The sequence below is a fragment of the Erinaceus europaeus genome, chromosome 12, assembly GCF_950295315.1.
Source record: "Erinaceus europaeus chromosome 12, mEriEur2.1, whole genome shotgun sequence".
NCBI classification, from domain to species: Eukaryota; Metazoa; Chordata; class Mammalia; order Eulipotyphla; family Erinaceidae; genus Erinaceus; species Erinaceus europaeus.
This window is the reverse complement of record NC_080173.1, coordinates 68,455,133-68,472,404: the sequence shown is the minus strand read 5'-3', so window position 1 is coordinate 68,472,404 and position 17,272 is coordinate 68,455,133. Positions and strand designations below refer to the sequence as shown.

The 17,272-nt window shown below is 39.6% G+C and overlaps 1 protein-coding gene across 1 annotated transcript in view; it reads right to left on the bottom strand.

The window, feature by feature from the left end:
- Positions 1-17,272, bottom strand: part of AATF (apoptosis antagonizing transcription factor) — a 106,841-nt gene that overhangs the window by 11,547 nt on the left and 78,022 nt on the right. The window contains exon 11 of the mRNA XM_016185488.2: positions 13,908-13,979. Coding sequence (XP_016040974.2) covers positions 13,908-13,979 — 72 coding nt within the window. The remainder of the gene's footprint in view (positions 1-13,907; positions 13,980-17,272) is intronic.

Genomic DNA, 17,272 nt, shown 5'->3' with positions numbered 1-17,272 from the left:
CGTCAAGCCACTGCAAGTCTGGCAATAGAGTTGGCCAGCTTTGTGTTTACGGTTTTGTGACTGCTGGCTTCACGAAGATGAAGCTCCTTGTTCAAACAGCAGCCCCTCTAACAGCTCCTGTTAAAAGCCAGGGGATGCTTCACTGCTTAGACGTGAATCACTTCCTCCAACTGTGCAGAAGGTGAGACTGACACTCGAGTTACATTTGTATCTGGATCAAGACTGCTGCCTGAGCACCCAGGGCCTGGGGCGGGGGGAGCATATGACACCTCTCTCTCAGCTCCAGTTTAATTTTTTTTGCTTCTTTTGACTTTAGAAAGTCAAAACACATAGGCATTGGTGAAAGAATCTTTATCAATCCTAGTCTCATTTTCATCTAGTACCTATGTTAAGAAGTTGGAAGGGCTTCTTTTACTGAAAAACTCAGTGCTGACCCAAATATAACAGAAGCAACGACTGGTTCAATCTAGCAGTAGGCAACAACTCTGTGATACCATGTCACCGGCTGAGCTTAAACAAAGGAATGTAGCGTTTATAATGTACAGTCTTGGAAATGATGAATTCACTGTTCTTGGAGTATCTCTTCTCAGGGTTCAACCTGAGTTAAAAATGACTTCAAGGCTTAGCTTGGCCACCTTAATAGAAGGGCACCACTGGACCCTAGGAGCAAGCACCTTTACTACTGACCTAACACCTCCTCTCCTGTGTGCTATAGGCCCTCAAATCTTTGCCTCTCTTGCCTGCCTATGGACACTCTCCTGAGCAATATCATCTATGATTTCAGCTCTAACAGTCTGTGCAAAGGATGCCCGTCAGAGCTCCTATGCATGCACCAGACATGCTGCTGCAAACCACTCACATAAACCTGAACACCCACCCACTGGCTCTGCAAGGCTATTGTGTCACTGAAACTATCACTTCTATCAATAATGACATCTAAGTCTCAGTTATTTATACCCCACTCTTAACCGTTTAATGGCAGGAAACTATAAACAAAGTTAGAGGCATCACTGTACATTTTCTGATAAAAAAAAAAAAGCCCACTCTGAGACACGATTTGTTTCAACAGTTTACTGATATTGAAAAGATGCAAACGGATTCACTCCATGTATCAAACTTTGCCATTTAGCAGTATCCTTCAAAGAATTCCCTCCTCTTCTCTGTAAATCTGAGAAATCTTAGGAAAAAAGGAAGGTTTGCCCTAGACAACTGCTAGGTAGGCTTTTCCAGGGAGTCCTACTTATCAGAACCCCTCAGCAACAAGATGTCTGCAAAGGGGCTATCTCTCCTTACACCCCCCAACTCTGTTCACCAACTAGTCACTGAAGTCAGTTATTTTGCTGACCTTGGCCAGTTATATGACTGGCTTTGAAAAGTCTGATTACTAAGTGCAAAATGAGCAGTATGCGTTTTGTGCCTCTGAAAGCTAGCAAGTCTGTTCTACTGCATAGCTGTACCTTCTCTGCAGGATCGAGAGGTAGACAAGGCGGAGAGTGCTGCCAAGTGCGTGTAGGAGAAAATGTGTATTGATTTCTTCTTTCTTATAAAGGAGCACAAAGCATTGAGGAACAATTGGCTCGTCTGTGCAGCATTTCACATTCCACACCACACAAAGGGCCAACCCCCACCAGCCTCGGAATAGCAGAAAGGGGATCCATGGGGTCTCCTGGGGGTCAGTGGTTGACATACAGTCCAGGTCTGGAGTCCGGACTTGAGATGCCCTGGGCCACCAAAGCCTCCTGGGCCTCTCATCAAGTGATTTCCCTCCCAGGACTGCTGCTTCTTAATCTGTATTGGAGAAGAAAGAGCCTTCAGTGTTATTTACCTTTTAAGTGGAGGTGTCCAGGGGGTAAGAGTTAATGTTTATCAAGTGTTCTGCTCCCCAGGGAAAGACAAAGGATGGAACACAAGGTGTGGTTATGGCTCATTCAAGACCTCGTTTCCGAGGCAGTTAGTAATAGCCTTCTATTACCAGTGCAGCTCTTCCCAGCACCTAGAGCCCAAAGCACAAGAAACAAAAGCCCTTACGCATCATTTGGACATTTAATATCTTTTATACTAAAAAAAAAAAAAAAAAAAAAAAAACGGTAACCAATTGCCTTGTTAATGTACCTACAGAATCCTTTCCAGAATTCTTGAACCAGACACTTCCTGAGAACAGTCCAGAAAAACTGACCTAAAACTGTAACTGGTAAGGGCTGGATGGTGGTGCAGCAGGTTAAGTGCACATGGCGCAAAGTGCAAGGACCGGAGGAAGGATCCCGGTTCACGAGTGGTGAAGCAGGTCTGCAGGAGTCCGTCTCTCTTTCTCTCCCCATCTCTGTCTTACCCCTCCTCTCTCAATTTCTCTCTGTCCTACCCAACAACAAGGACAGCAATAATAATAATGATAAATAAAAAGGGCAACAAAAGGAAAAAATAGCCTCCAGGAGCAGTGGATTTGCAGTGCCGGCACTGAGGCCCAGCAATAACACTGAGGCAAAATAAATTAATTGATTTAAAAAATTAAAAAACTGTAACTGGTCATGATAGAAACCTGTCTTCATGTTTGCACAATAACTTTAATTTGCAGCAGAGTCATAGGGAACCAGATCTAATTGAGAGAGCATAGTCAAGACAAATAGGAAGAAAAACAATGATATAACAGAAAAGTAAATTTTTTTTAATTATCTTCATTTATTTATTGGATAGAAGCAGCCAGAAATCGAGAGGAATGGGGTGGTAGAGAGGGAGAGAGACACCTGCAGCTCTGCTTCACCACTCACAAAGCTTTCCCCCTGCAGATGGGGGCTGGGGGCTTGAACCTGGGTCCTTGTGCATTACAACATGTATGGCCAAGCAGGTGCGCCACCACCCAACCTCTTAACAGAAAGTGTATGGTGATGTGGAATTTAGAGAACTGATACATATGAACTTGCAAAACAAAACAAAAGCAAACTGTTAGACTTGTGAGAACTACAGTGGTTATCTTTGGGAGGTGGGAGGGTGAGGAAACAGAACTTTGGCGGTGAGCGTGGTGTGGAACCATACATTGTAATCTTAAAATACTGTAACACAATACTAATCACAAAAAATATAGAAGAAAAAAAATTATACTCATAAACAAAAGCTCTTGGTGTACACTTGGTGATGGATTTACCATTGTTTGAATATTTCTTCCCAGGGCTCATCCTAAATAAAAATTACCTCAGGGAGTCGGGTGGTAGCGCAGTGGGTTAAATGCATGTGGTGCAAAGCACAAGGACTGGTATGAGGATCCTGGTTCGAGCCCCTGGCTCCCCATCTGCAGGGGAGTCGCTTCACAAGCAGTGAAGCAGGTCTGCAGGTGTCTATCTTTCTCTCCCCGTCTTCCCTTCCTCTCTCCATTTCTCTCTGTCCTATCCAACAATGATGACATAAATAACAACAACAATAATAACTACAAGGGCAACGAAAAGAAAATAAATAAATAATAATGAAATGCAATAATTTAGCACATATTCCACATTTAATGAGGAAACAACTTAGTTGTGTTTTATACGATGTGCGAAATGCTATGGGAACAGAGGAACACATATTAAGGGAGTTAGACAAGGAAAGGTTACAGTAAAAGAGGTAAAAAAACAAAACCGACAAACAAAAAAAACCTCTGTTCATCTATCTGGTAGGATTGTTAAAAACATTTCAGACAGGAACCATACAGTCAAATCGTTTTTTTGTTTTTCTTTTCTTTTTACCTCCTGGGTTACTGCTGGGACTCAGTGCTTGCAGCCATTTTTCCAATTTTTTAAAAAAAAATTTATATTTATTTATTTCCCCTTTTGTTGCCCTTGTTGTTTTATTGTTGTAGTTATTGTTGTAGTTATCGATATCATCGTTGTTGGATAGGACAGAGAGAAATGGAGAGAGGAGGGGAAGACAGAGAGGGGGAGAGAAAGACAGACACCTGCAGACCTGCTTCACCACCTGTGGAGCGACTCCCCTGCAGGTGGGGAGCCGGGGGCTCAAACCAGGATCCTTATGCTGGTCCTTGCGCTTTGCGCCACGTGCGCTTAACCCGCTGCGCTACCGCCTGACTCCTTTTTTTTTTTTTTTATAGAACACAGAAAAATTGAGAGGGGAGGGGAAGATACAGAGAGAAAGATAGAGACACCTACTGACCTGTTTCACCACTTGTGAGGCGACCCCCTACAGATCCTCGGGTCCTTACACTTTGTACTATGTGCTCTTAACCCAGCATGCCATTGTCTCCCCACCCCTTTAAGGATCACATAGAATGAAAGTCTGTGTTGCAAGTTAAAAAAAAGGCATACATATAAGTGGAAGTATTACACTAGTTCTCAGAAACAAAAAGCATAAAGGAAGCCAAGTCACAAAGAAAAGACTCCTCAGGACCACACCACATGAGTGCCAGAAAATAACATGTGCTCAACAGCCCCTGAAACATTTCTTTAGCTTAGAGAAGAACGACATCAGGTGGGCAAAGACCTTTAATAAGTTACTTTTACAAGTAATATTTAAACTACAGAAATGCATCAGAATACAACTGGACACAACCAGATTTAAATTTACTGCTACATATGTATGAGCATGAAACTTTGATATTGAGAAAAATTTCAATACACGCATGCACATACCACTTACCTACACACTGATTTGAGTATGTTGAAGTATCTGAACTTAATTGAGACATGTAAGAAAAATGGGATCATAAAAAAAATGAAAAACTTTGCTATTACCAAATACATTAAGTCCTTATTTAATGTTGTCCATGGCTTCTTTTTAAAAATCTTTTTAAAATCTTTATTTATTCCCTTTTGTTGCCCTTGTTGTTTTATTGTTGTAGTTATTCTTATTGTTGTCATTGTTGGCTAGGACAGAGAGAAATGGAGAGAGGAGGGGAAGACAGAGAGGGGGAGAGAAAGGCAGACACCTGCAGGCCTATTTCACCGCTTGTGAAGCGACTCCCCTGCAAGTGGGGAGCCGGGGGCTCAAACCGGGATCCTTACGCCAGTCCTTGCACTCTGTGCCACATGCGCTTAACCCACTGTGCTACCACCTGACTCCCTGTCCATGGTTTCCTAAAAACCATAACTCTAAGTGAAATGATGCAATATCATGGAAACTAATTTTACCAAAAGTTAATTGAGATAAGTAAGTTCCTGAAGCAAATTTATGAAGATCCCAAAACACTTCTATAGGAATAGTAAACAATAATTTGTATTCACACATCCATAATCCAACCTGCTTATTCCAGTCCAGAGATGCAGGTGGCCAGAGCCTTTCCTGGGAGCTCAGAATAGAAAAATGGAGCCATCCCTGGATATACCACACTCCCATCATGAGACACATTCACACTCATACCCACACTCACTTAGACTGGACTAATTTAGACACAATAAACCAAACATGCACATCTTTGGGATATGGGAGGAAACCAGAATTCTCAAGGAAAACCCAAGCAGCCGTGCCAAGAATGTGCAAACTATAGACAATAGCCATTACTCGTAATCAAGTCAATGTTCTCATCAGCATTACAACCAATGTTAAATGCAATGACATTATTCAAGTACCCACTCTCACAGTACACACGCATACTATTGTGACTTATGATTTAAACTTTCTTAGCAAGAAAAATGCTTAGGTATTTTTGTGAAATATAGCTGATACTATTAGAGAGGAATGTATCTGTTAGAAATCCATGTTCCAGGTTTTGCTTATTATTTTAGAAGGTGAATTTCGATGCAAATGTCTTCACTGCCGAATTACTTAAAGAGAAATAAAATCAGAAACAACCCACGAGTTCAACAATAATTGATACAGCATAACTGAATATTATAAGTTATTTAGATGTTTTAAAAATATTTAATGACATTAACTGGAAAAAGGAATTCAAACAAACATGTATGTATTTTTATAAAACATAAACACAAAATTCTCTGTAAGAAAATGTATTAGGGAAGTGGGACCAAATTTGTCAAATAGAGAGGATTTGTGTTTCCCTCCTTCTACACCAATAGCAAAGTCAAAAAGTCCCCCTGCATGTCAATGAGGAAGATATCTAAAAAGTAAGGCATGAAACTTTGATCTGTTAAGAGGGGACAAGTTGTACTAAACTCTCAGTACTCCAATCCTATAAGACAAATTGTAGCTCACTAAAAACAGCCTTGAGAAAAAGAGAGAGAGAGAGAGAGAAGGGGGGGAGAGAGGGGGGGGGGGACAGCCTTGGTAGGTGCCATAGTGGTGTATGTCTCCATAGTGACAGATCCTGACAGTGGATTTAGGTGAAGTATCCCCCTTGCCAGCTCAAATCTTCCAGATCATGTTGGCTGCCAGCCCCAGAGGGTGTGCAGCACTGTTATCTGGAATGAGGTCCCAGCTACATATCAGAACCGAACCCCTGCCCATGGCAACTTACTGGCTGTTGAGCACTTGAGCTAAAACTTTAGCAGCCTTGAGCTAAACAGACTGCCCCATGTCTCCAGAGAATCTAACACATAGTGAGAAGAATGTTGAACCAAGGCAATCATTTGATGAAGATTCCAACTTCAACAGAGCCATGTAATATTCCTAAAGAGAACATCAAAAACTAGGTTGCGAGGATGCTCACCAAAATAAGAAGTCATAATAGAAATCAGAGAAGCTGGACTAAAAAAACACAGTACAGAGAATCATCAGAAGAAAGAAGCCAACGAGTGAAGGGTGAGCTCTAGCTATGGGGTATGGGGTAGAGGAACCGAGAAGGGAGAGGGGAGAATGCGAGACTGGGCAGGAAGGGGAGGATGGGGAAGAGGGAGGTGCCTGGAAAAAAAAAAAGAAGATAACATAGGAGTTATGAGACAATACAACATCAAGGAAAAAAATTGCATTACAGGGATTTGAGAAGTGAAAAAGGGACAGAATTCTTTTCTTTCTTTTAGATTTATTTATTAATGAGAAAGGAAGAAAGAAGAGAGAACCAAAACACCACTCTGTGTGTTTGTGAAGCCAACCCCTGCAGGCGGGGGAGATGGGGGCTGGAACTGGGATCCTTACGTCGATCTGTGGGCTTCGAGCCATGTGTGCTCAACCCGCTGCGCTACTGCCTGCCCCCCCCCCCCATAACTTTTAACTCAACTAAGTTTTTTTCTTTTCCTCAAACAAGTTCTTAACTGAAAGGTTCTGTATGTGTATTAGAAAGTGGGAAGAAACCACTTTCCTTTGGCTCGTCATGCCCACATACTTCTAAAAGGTTTCTGATTTCTTGGAAACAGAGGGTAAGGTGAGGAATCATGTTCTTAGATGCTTATAAACCAGCTCAATGACTTACCTGCTATTTAAGTTGAACAAGTGACTGTACTGTTTCATGCCTCATTTTTATCACAAAACGCAGATGATGTCAACCACTTCAGTGGTTTTTCATAAGGACTGAATGAAATGTATATGAAGGGCTTAGTGCTGTGCCTGGCATATAGTAAATGTTCAATAAGTGGAATAGAATGTTATTATTCTAAATCATTTCATTATATTAGAAACAGAACGGTAGACTTAAGGTGGAAAAATCAGAGCAAAGGGTGAATGCACACAGAAATAAAAATGGTCTGCATATCTCAGTTCAGTGATCACTGTGGGAAATATACTCATATGTATGAGTAACTAATCTACATTAAGATAAAAAAATCTTTACCTACTTCATAACACTTAAGAATTATATCTATATGCACAGTTATGATTAATAAGTCTATAACAGAATCTACGTATCTAATAATAGTCTGTAGTAATTATGATCAATACAATTATCATATGGCATATTTTTAAAAAACAGTAAGATACAAGAAATTAAAAACACTAAGTCTTCAAAAGAATCCTTCACAATCCTGGTGCTGGGTGGTGGTGCACCTGGTTGGGCGCAATGTTACAATGAGTAAGGGCCCAGGTCCAAGCTCCCAGCCCCCATTTGCAAAGGGAAAGCTTTGAGAGAGGTGAAGCAGTGTTGCAGGCGTCTCTCTCTCTCTTCCTCTCTCTCTATAACCTCCTTCCCTCGATTTCTGGCTGTCTCTATCTAATAAATAAAGATAATTAAAAATATTTATCTTTAAAAAACAGCAAGAAAGAATTTTTTCACAATCTGAAGAATGTAAAAACTTTAATGGAAAAATGATTCAAAATCTTTTAAGGAAATTTGATGAAATGAGAATTATAGTCAAGAAGGCCAATTTTGGGGAAAAATCTATCTACAGTCTTTTTCTAGAAGATCCTGCTTGGAACCAAGGCTTCAATCTGAGAATGTAAATTCTCTAGAATTGTGTAGGCTTAATTAGTAATGAATCAGGAAAAATAAAAAACAATAGCAGTGCTTTATTTTCAACCTAGTTTTAAAGCTGTGGCCCAAGTCTCAGGTTTGAACTTGAGAATGTTTCCTTTGTCCTTTCTGATATTACTGGAGGAAGCCTTCATGCTTCCTATCTCTGTGCTGGACGCCATCTTTAATGATGATATATGGGGGTCCTTTCCCCTCAGCACTGCTAGGGGGGTCAAACTTGTGATGTTGCCAGCATGAGTATCAACAAGCGAATTATAAACCGTGTCAATCCAAGTTAATGCAAAGCTGTAATCCTATTTAACGAGAGATCAAATCACTGCCGTGAGTTATGTTCATTCTGTAATCTGATAAGGGAGAGAGGGGACCTCTAATAAAAGAGTAATGGGAGCCTTTAATGATGCTGGTAAAAGGCAGCACCAGTGAAAATATTGCTCTAGTTCTTGCTGATTAGATCTGTGCTGCGTATTTGCCGGACTTGCTTCACCTGTAAGAATAACCTGTGTCTTTTTAGGAGATAAGAAGCCCTAGAGAAAACATCTGTATCTTAAGCCATTCTTGCTTGCAAATTTTTATTTATTTTTAAAAGATAGAGACAGAGAGGCAGAGTGGCAGAGAGAATGAAAGAGACCACAGCATCAAAACTTCCTTCAGTGTAGCAGGGGAGCTGTGCTTGAAGCTGGCTCATGCACATGGCAAAGCAGGACATTATCCAGGTGAGCTGTCTCACTGACTCTTGACTGCAAATTTTTAAACTAACAAATAATGCTCTATGGAAGCTATTTCTGGGCTTGTTAACTTAGGTGCTCTCAAAATCTGAGCAAATGACATCAGAATATGTATTTCACCATGATTCAATGCATATTCCTAGTAAATAAAGGGGCAAACTAGGTGTGTGGGGGAAGGGGAGATAAGGGGTGCTAAGTTACTTCTGGGTTACCAACTAGGGGGGAAAAGAATATCTCTAGTAAAGTAGTAAAACGTGCCCATATTTAGGGTGCAGACCCACACACAAAAATAGCAAGCTGAAGATAAATTGCCTGTACAAATTCTATTATACCAAGGCATCTCAAGAACAACGTGGCAGTGATGTTGACAAAGCACTTTACAAGGCTGAATTACATTTGTACATTTCTTTTCTAAAACTCCAGATGTAAAACAATAATGTATTTGGTGCTTAGTAGTTATCATTAAAAAATCCTCTCCTTGTTCGTTTTTATGCCAGCAGCTTTATAAAAGGGATCAGTAAGTAGTTTTTCATATTGGTGGGAAGAATGAGTGGCTAAAATGAAAATTCTTGTTTCTCTTATTAAGAATGACTTTAAGTTCTTTGGAAAGGAATGGAATATGTGTGAAATATAAATATTGCTATCATTTATGTAGTAAGAAAAAATAACTTCTTAGGAAAATGCATTAACCTACATTTTTAATGAACAGTAACAGAACTGGGACTCTCCCTCCGGCCAGTGTCAATACAAGGCGAATGTCAATTTTCTTTAGCATACTCCAAGCTGACTGTTGTCATTTAGACCCTTTCCATGATGCAGCAAAACCCATGTCTACAGAGTAAGTGGTTCACGTAGGTTCTTTTCCCTGAATCTGAGGCAGAGGACTGCTTTGAAGAACATATCTTGAACCATTGTAGGGCTTACTCAGAATTTGCTTCTTTTATTTGTCACACTAGCATTTTACTATTTGACCTACTTTAACACATTAAATGAAAAAAAAAATTAACCTCTTTAAACATCTGGCCCAGAGGGCATTTCAAAAATACAAGCCAGGAACAAAAAAAAAAAATCCCGATAACTATTCTCACAACCTTCAAAATTCTTTATTTTGTTATAGACATAGTAAAAGATTATCTGAATTTTTTCTTTTAACAGAGAAACTGAGAGCAAGGGGTTGGGACAGAGGGGGAGAGACCACTGCAACACTGCTTCACTGCTCATGAAACTCCCATCCTATAGGTGAGGACCAGGAACTTCAATCCGGGGTTTTTGGCACGGTAATATGTGCACTCCACTGCAGGTACAACTGCTCGGTCCCCACATGAATTTTGCATGTTCCCCCCAGTCTCATAGCACTCCAGAGTTTTGTTTTATTTTCTTTTGCTGCCCTTGTTATTGTTGCTGCTATTGGATAGAACAAAGAGAAATGGAGAGAGGAGGGGAAGACAGAGGGGAAGAGATAGACACCTGCAGACCTGCTTCACTGCTTGTGAAGCTAGCACCCCTGCAGGTGAGGAGCCGGGGGCCTCAAACCCGGATCCTTATGCTGGTACTTATGCTTCATGCCATATGCACTTCACCCGCTGTGCTACCGCCTGGCCCCCACTTCAGAGTTTTAAACATAGTCAAGTAAGTTGTTTTTAAAATGGCAATGAGACTAACTCCAGTAGACAGGGAAGGAAATAGTAACCCTGTAAATGTTCTTAGTGGTAATAGTATGCTTAGAGGATTCTCTATGACAAGGAGGTGGCAAGCCTTTTCTCCTGCTTAGCCCACTGATAACTCTCTGTGACCTCCCATGGTTCTTTCCTGTCTTAGCAAAAGTGATTCTGAAGAGCCACTGTTGCTGCTTTGGGAGCTAAGCTGCCTATACCAAAAGCAAAACCAGTGTTCAGTTTAGGCTCATGATGATCTTTTTGCTTCCATGAAAGCACATCAGACATGGGCAAAAGTGAGATTTCTTTGTTTTCTTGTAATACGGGAAACGTTCATCAGAACTGCAATAGAAACCATCTGTCTATATGAAAATGGAATGAAAACCATTGGATCTGAAAAAGTGTCAGTTACATGAGACTTTCACTTATAACAATAAAGTCTGAGGAGGCTGGCGGTGGTGTACCTAGTTAGTGCACACCTTACCATGTGTGAGGATCAGGGTTAGAGCCAGAGCTCCCCACCTGCAGGGGGAAGGATTCACAAGCAGTAAAGAATGTCTGCAGGTGCCTCTCTCCCTCCCTCCCTCTCCTCTCTCAGTTTCTCTGTCCTATCAAAAGAAAAAAAGGAAAAATGGCCATTGGGAGTGGTGGATTTGTCATGCAGGCACCAAGTCCCAGCAATAACACTGGTAGCAATTTGAAAAAAAAAAAAAAGTGAAAGCACATAAAGGTACTTAATAAACAAATAAATATCTATTGTATTTACTGTTGAATGTAAAACATAAATTCCCCAATAAAGAAATAAATTTTAAAAAATTAAAAAAATAAACAAGTAAATAAATAAAATAAATTTAAAAATGCTCCAGAAAGGTAATCAAATAATACATACACTCAAATGGGGCTACTTAATCTGGCTATATAAAAAGGTTTTGTATTGTTTTGTCTATTTGCAGTGCTTGTGTTTCCTGCATGAACAATTCCACTGCTCCCAGACAGATTTTTTTTTTTTCATTTTATTTTTGAGAGAGATTCAGAGAGAGACACACAGAAACACTAGAGCACTGCTCAGCTCTGGCTTATGGTGGTGCAGGGGATTGAACCTGGGACTTAGGAGCCTCCTCAGGCATGAGAATCTGTTTATATAACCATTATGTAATCTCCCTCGCCCTTCCAGATAGATTTTTTCCTTTTTTAAAAATTTATTTATTTTCCCTGTTGTTGCCCCCCTTTTTATTATTGTTGTTGTTATTGATGTCGTCATTGCTGTAGGATAGAGAGAAATCGAGAGAGGTGGGGAAGAAAGAGAGGGGGAGAGAAAGATAAGACACCTGTAGACCTGCTTCACTGCCTGTGAAGTGATCCTTCTGCAGGTGAGGAGTGGGGGGCTCAAACAGGGATCCTCACCCGGTCCTTGCTCTTTGTGCCATGTGTGATTAACCTGCTGCACTACTGCCAGCCTCCTTCATTCAATGAAATTATAAGTAGCTGCCAAAGGATGACATGTAACTGTGTATATTAATACAATGTTAAAAATTTAAAAGTAGACTATAAAATACTATCTTAGAACCCTAGAGAGTAAAAAAAAAAAGTGATCTGAGAAGCAGTACTTGTAACATAATTTAGTTTTTTTAGATCTATTGATTTTAAAGACAGAGACCATAGAACCTATATCAACACAGTAATAATAATAATACTAACAACAACAACAATAAACCAATACCAACATAATTAACAATCCTGTCACTTTTCAATAAATTTTATGTCTAGTATGGAGCAGTCCACCAAAAATCATGAGTGAATAAATAAGATTCTGGAAAACTAAGTACCCAAGGATATTAGGTGATTAAAGTAAAAATTTCAACTGAAAATGACAAAAAGTTGATTCCTTTAAATGATCTGTATTCAACAAATGCCATTAATATTTAAGCTAGGTTTCACATAGTCCCTAGAATAAGAATATTACTTTCATAGGTTTGGTTAAACTTTTAAGTATCTAATTTTCCTTTCTTGCTGATATTTTTTTCAACTTATTTTACACTGTAGCTTTTAAAAAATTGCAGGAAGCAATGAAAAAACACAGCCATACAGAGACATTCATTCCATGGGTTAAACAGTTCTGCATGTAAACATACTTGGGATCACCTTAAATTGTGTTGTATTTAAAGTACTGATGACGCAAACAAGAAACTTAGAGTGATGGTGTTCACCTAAATTTGCAGACAAGGGAAGGTAATCTGATGGGGTTTAGTAGCAAACTAAATATTTACTCTCAAATAAAAAGCTGGCAAAATTCACGTGTCAACTTGTGAATAGTATATCTTCATTTGTGGCTGGGGAAATAACTCAGCTGGTAGCATGCAGGACTTGCATGCCTGATGTGCCTAGTTTAATTCCTGTTGCCACATGTATTGTGAATGGTACTCTGGTTTCCTATATGGCAATCTCTACAGCAACTACATGTAATGGCTAGACTTATATGTCCTAGAAATAAACTCAGATACCCTAGACAGCTGACTAAAGGGTGAAAAAGAAAAGTCCTTAAAAAATATTTTTGGGGAGGCGGGGCAGTAACGCAGTAGGTTAAGCACACATGGTGCGATACGCAAGGACCAGAGTAAGGATCCTAGTTCGAGCCCTGGCTACTGACCTGCAGGGTGGTTGCTTCACGGGTAGTGAAACAGGTATGCAGGTATCTGTCTTTCTCTCCTTCCTCGAGAGATTTCTCTTTGTCCTATCTTGCAACAACAGCAAAGGCAACAGTAAAAACAACAAGGGCAACAAAATGGGAATAATGGCCTCCAGGAGCAGTGGATTTGTAGTGCAGGCACGAAGCCCCAGTGATAACCCTGGAGGCAAAACAAAACCATCAAACAAACAAAAAGATTTTGGGATTTTGATAGCAATTGCATTGACTCTTACAGATTGATTTTGGTAAGATGGTCATTCTTCTCTCTTTAATACTTACTCTTCTGATTCAAAAACACAAAAACAAACAAATAAACAAAACACCAAAACCAACCAATCAAACAAAAGCACACCAGAAGTAGCACTGAAAACTATGGAAATTTTTTTTGGGTTTTATAATAACCACAGGAGTGAAAAGATGCGTGACAAGGATTCTTGCTATAATGTCAATGACAAATGGTTAACTGATAAGAAGATATGGAGAAGGCGACAGGGTGTAGAACAGGTCAATATCAGGCTGTCATGGAGCCATTTGAGACACATAATTAATCTATTACTCACCTGGCATCATCATTCATTGTAGTATGGTCAATAGGTGCCATGAAGCTCAGTAGCTTGCTAAGGACATGAAACCTTAATAAAGCAGGAAACAGACAGCAACATTAGTAACTGTTAACCTAGAAAAGGAAATACATTCTATGAACCAACAAAATCCACAAATGGTTCCAGCGTGGGACAGGGCCATACATAAGTACACATTATTCAAAAATCTATTTTCTCTTTTCTCTTTTGTATCACAGGAGAAAAGTCTAATAGTAGCACATCATAAATGGCAGCGGTTAAACACAATAATCCCAAAAAGAGTAATGTATTTGTATCCTCAAGCAGCATACTAACCCTTAAACATTATTCTAGACAAAAGACAATAAGGAATGAACTACTCTGATTTCTTCTTCTTTAAGATATTTTAATCAGTTTTCAGTGTTAATAAAGCTATCTGCTGGCAGTAGCAGAGGTAGTATAAAACCCAAATTAACTACCTTCCCTCCACCGGCACATACCAGAACTGGTTCCCTGAGTCAGAAAGGTTTCTTTTTTTCTTTTCTTTTTTTATTTCTTTATTGGGGAATTAATGTTTTACATTCAACAGTAAATACAATAGTTAGTATATGCATAACATTCCCCAGTTTCCCATATAACAATACAACCCCCACTAGGTCCTCTGTCATCCTTCTTGGACCTGTATTCTCCCCACCCACGAGTCTTTTACTTTGGTAGGATACGCCAATTCCAGTTCAGGTTCTACTTGTGTTTTTTTTTTTTTCCTGGTCTTGTTTTTTAACTTCTGCCTGAGAGTGGGATCATCCCATATTCATCCTTCTGTTTCTGACTTACTTCACTTAACATGAATTTTTCAAGGTCCACCGAAGATCAGATGAAAACGGTGAAGTCACCATTTTTTTTTTTTTTTTTACAGCTGAGTAGTATTCCATTGTGTATATATACCACAACTTGCTCAGCCACTCATCTGTTGGACACCTGGGTTGCTTCCAGGTTTTGGCTATTACAAATTGTGCTGCTGAGAACATATGTGTACACAGATCTTTTTGGATGGATGTGTTAGGTTCCTTAGGATCTATCCCCAGGAGAGGAATTGCAGGATCATAGGGTAGGTCCATTTCTAGCCTTCTGAGAGTTCTCCAGACTGTTCTCCACAGAGGTTGGACCAATTGACATTCCCACCAGCAGTGTAGGAGGGTTCCTTTGACCCCACAACCTCTCCAGCATTTGCTGCTGTTACCTTTTCTGATGTATGACATTCTCACAGGAGTGAAGTGGTATCTCACTGTTGTCTTTATTTGAATTTCTCTGACAATCAGAGACTTGGAGCATGTTTTCATGTGTTTCTCAGCCTTTTGGATCTCTTCTGTGGTGAATATTCTGTCCATGTCCTCCCCCCATTTTTGGATGGGGTTATTCAGAAAGGCTTCTAAAGAACTCCCCATCTCTTCTACTTAGTAGTACTGCTGGGCAGTTCAATTCTCTCATCTTTAGATGAAAGAGCACAACCAAGTATTTGTAAGTTTGACCTTATCTAGATCTTCTGCCAAGGTGCCATAGAAAACCAAGTTATATCACCTACATTTTTCGCCAGTAGAGGGGAGGGAGGGGTCGGCTTGATGAAACAGCTCACTTGAATAGTGTGCTGCTTTGCCATATGTGCAACCCAGGTTCAAGCACCCCGATCCTCCACCAACTGAAGGAAGCTTCCGTGTAAGGCCTCTTTCACTCTCTGCTTCTCTCTTAATACCTAAAAATTAAGTCTGTTAATTATTAAGAAAGAAAGGGGGTGGAGGGAATAAATGTAATTTTCATTAAAAAAAAAAGTAGGAAAAGAAAAAGGAGGCCCTGCTTAATCAGGAAAAGCGAAGTAGTAATACACAAGATGTTCATGCCTGAATCCCCACAAGGCCCTGGTTCAATCCCAGGGCACCATCATATGACAGAGCTGAGTAGTGCTTTGATCACGCTCATTCAAATCAATCTTTTTTTCAAGTGCATTTCTCTTTTTTTTACATATATTTAAAAAATTTTTATTTTCCTTTTTTTGTTGTTGCTCGTTTTTATCATTGTTGTGGTTATTATTGTTGTTGTTATTGATGCTGTTGTTGCCAGATAGGACAGAGAGAAATGGAGAAAGGAGGGGAAGACAGAGAAGGGGAGAGAAAGATAGACACCTGCAGACCTGCTTCACCGCCTGTGAAGCGACTCCCCTTTAGGTGGGGAGCCAGGGGTTCAAACTGGATCCTTATGCCGGTCCTCCAGTTTCGCACCACAGCCTGACCCCCTTAAAGTGCATTTCTTTTTTCAAAGTGCTCTGTGACTTCTTTGGTGAAACGGGTTGAACAGATTAAAATATATATATATATTTATCATACAGATCAAATCCACCTGTTTCTTTTTGGTTTTTTGTTTCGTTTTCTTTTTAAACCAAAGCACTACTCAGCTCTATCATACAACGGTGCCACAGATTGTCATATGGTGGCATCCTGAAGCCTGAGGCATAACCACTAAGCTATTTCCCAGGCTCCAGGCACTCCTTTCCTTTTTTAAAAAAATGTGTTTACTAGAACATTTAAAATGACTTTTGTAGGGCTAGGGAGTTGACTTAGCAGCAGAGTGTCTGCTTTCCATGCATGAGGTTCTGGGTTTGATCCCTAGTTCCACTAAAGATAAAATTTAAGTAGTACCAAAGGGATATGGAGTAGTGTCTTGTACTCTTTGTGTTTCTATCTTACTCTCTCATGAAATTTAAAAAAAAAAAAAAAGGCCAGGGAGTTGGCTCAGTAGTATAGTACATGCATAATAAGACCCTGAGTTTAGCATCCAGAAGCACAAACAAAACATATAAATAAATAAAATTTGTGTATGTAATATATTTTTCATTGGATGGCACCACTCTGTGGAATAGTTGACACATTAATATAATGTATTTAATGACTTAATTGCATAGTGAAAGACAAGCTTTAAGAAATAGATTAAAGAGGATTTAGTAATGTGTGTTAAGGTAACTGCATTTCACCTAGTTTCAGTGTTGCTGAGAGTGTATGCATTTTTAATAATAAAATAACTCTTTGTAGCCATACTGAGAAAAGGTAAGTGGGAGCTGGGCAGTCGGGCACTTGGTTCAAACCCCCCACTCTCCATATGCAGGAGGAAAACTTCAAGAACAATGAAACAGTACTGCAGGTATCTTATTCTCTTTCCCTCTAAATTTCTCTGTATCTAGTAAATAAATATTTTTTTAAAAAGCAAAGATAAATATAATTTTGTTGCAAAACAAACACAATAAGACATCTCATTTTAAAGACCCAAGAATTTCATCTATTTATATTTTGAAATCTGATTAAATCAATATATTGTTG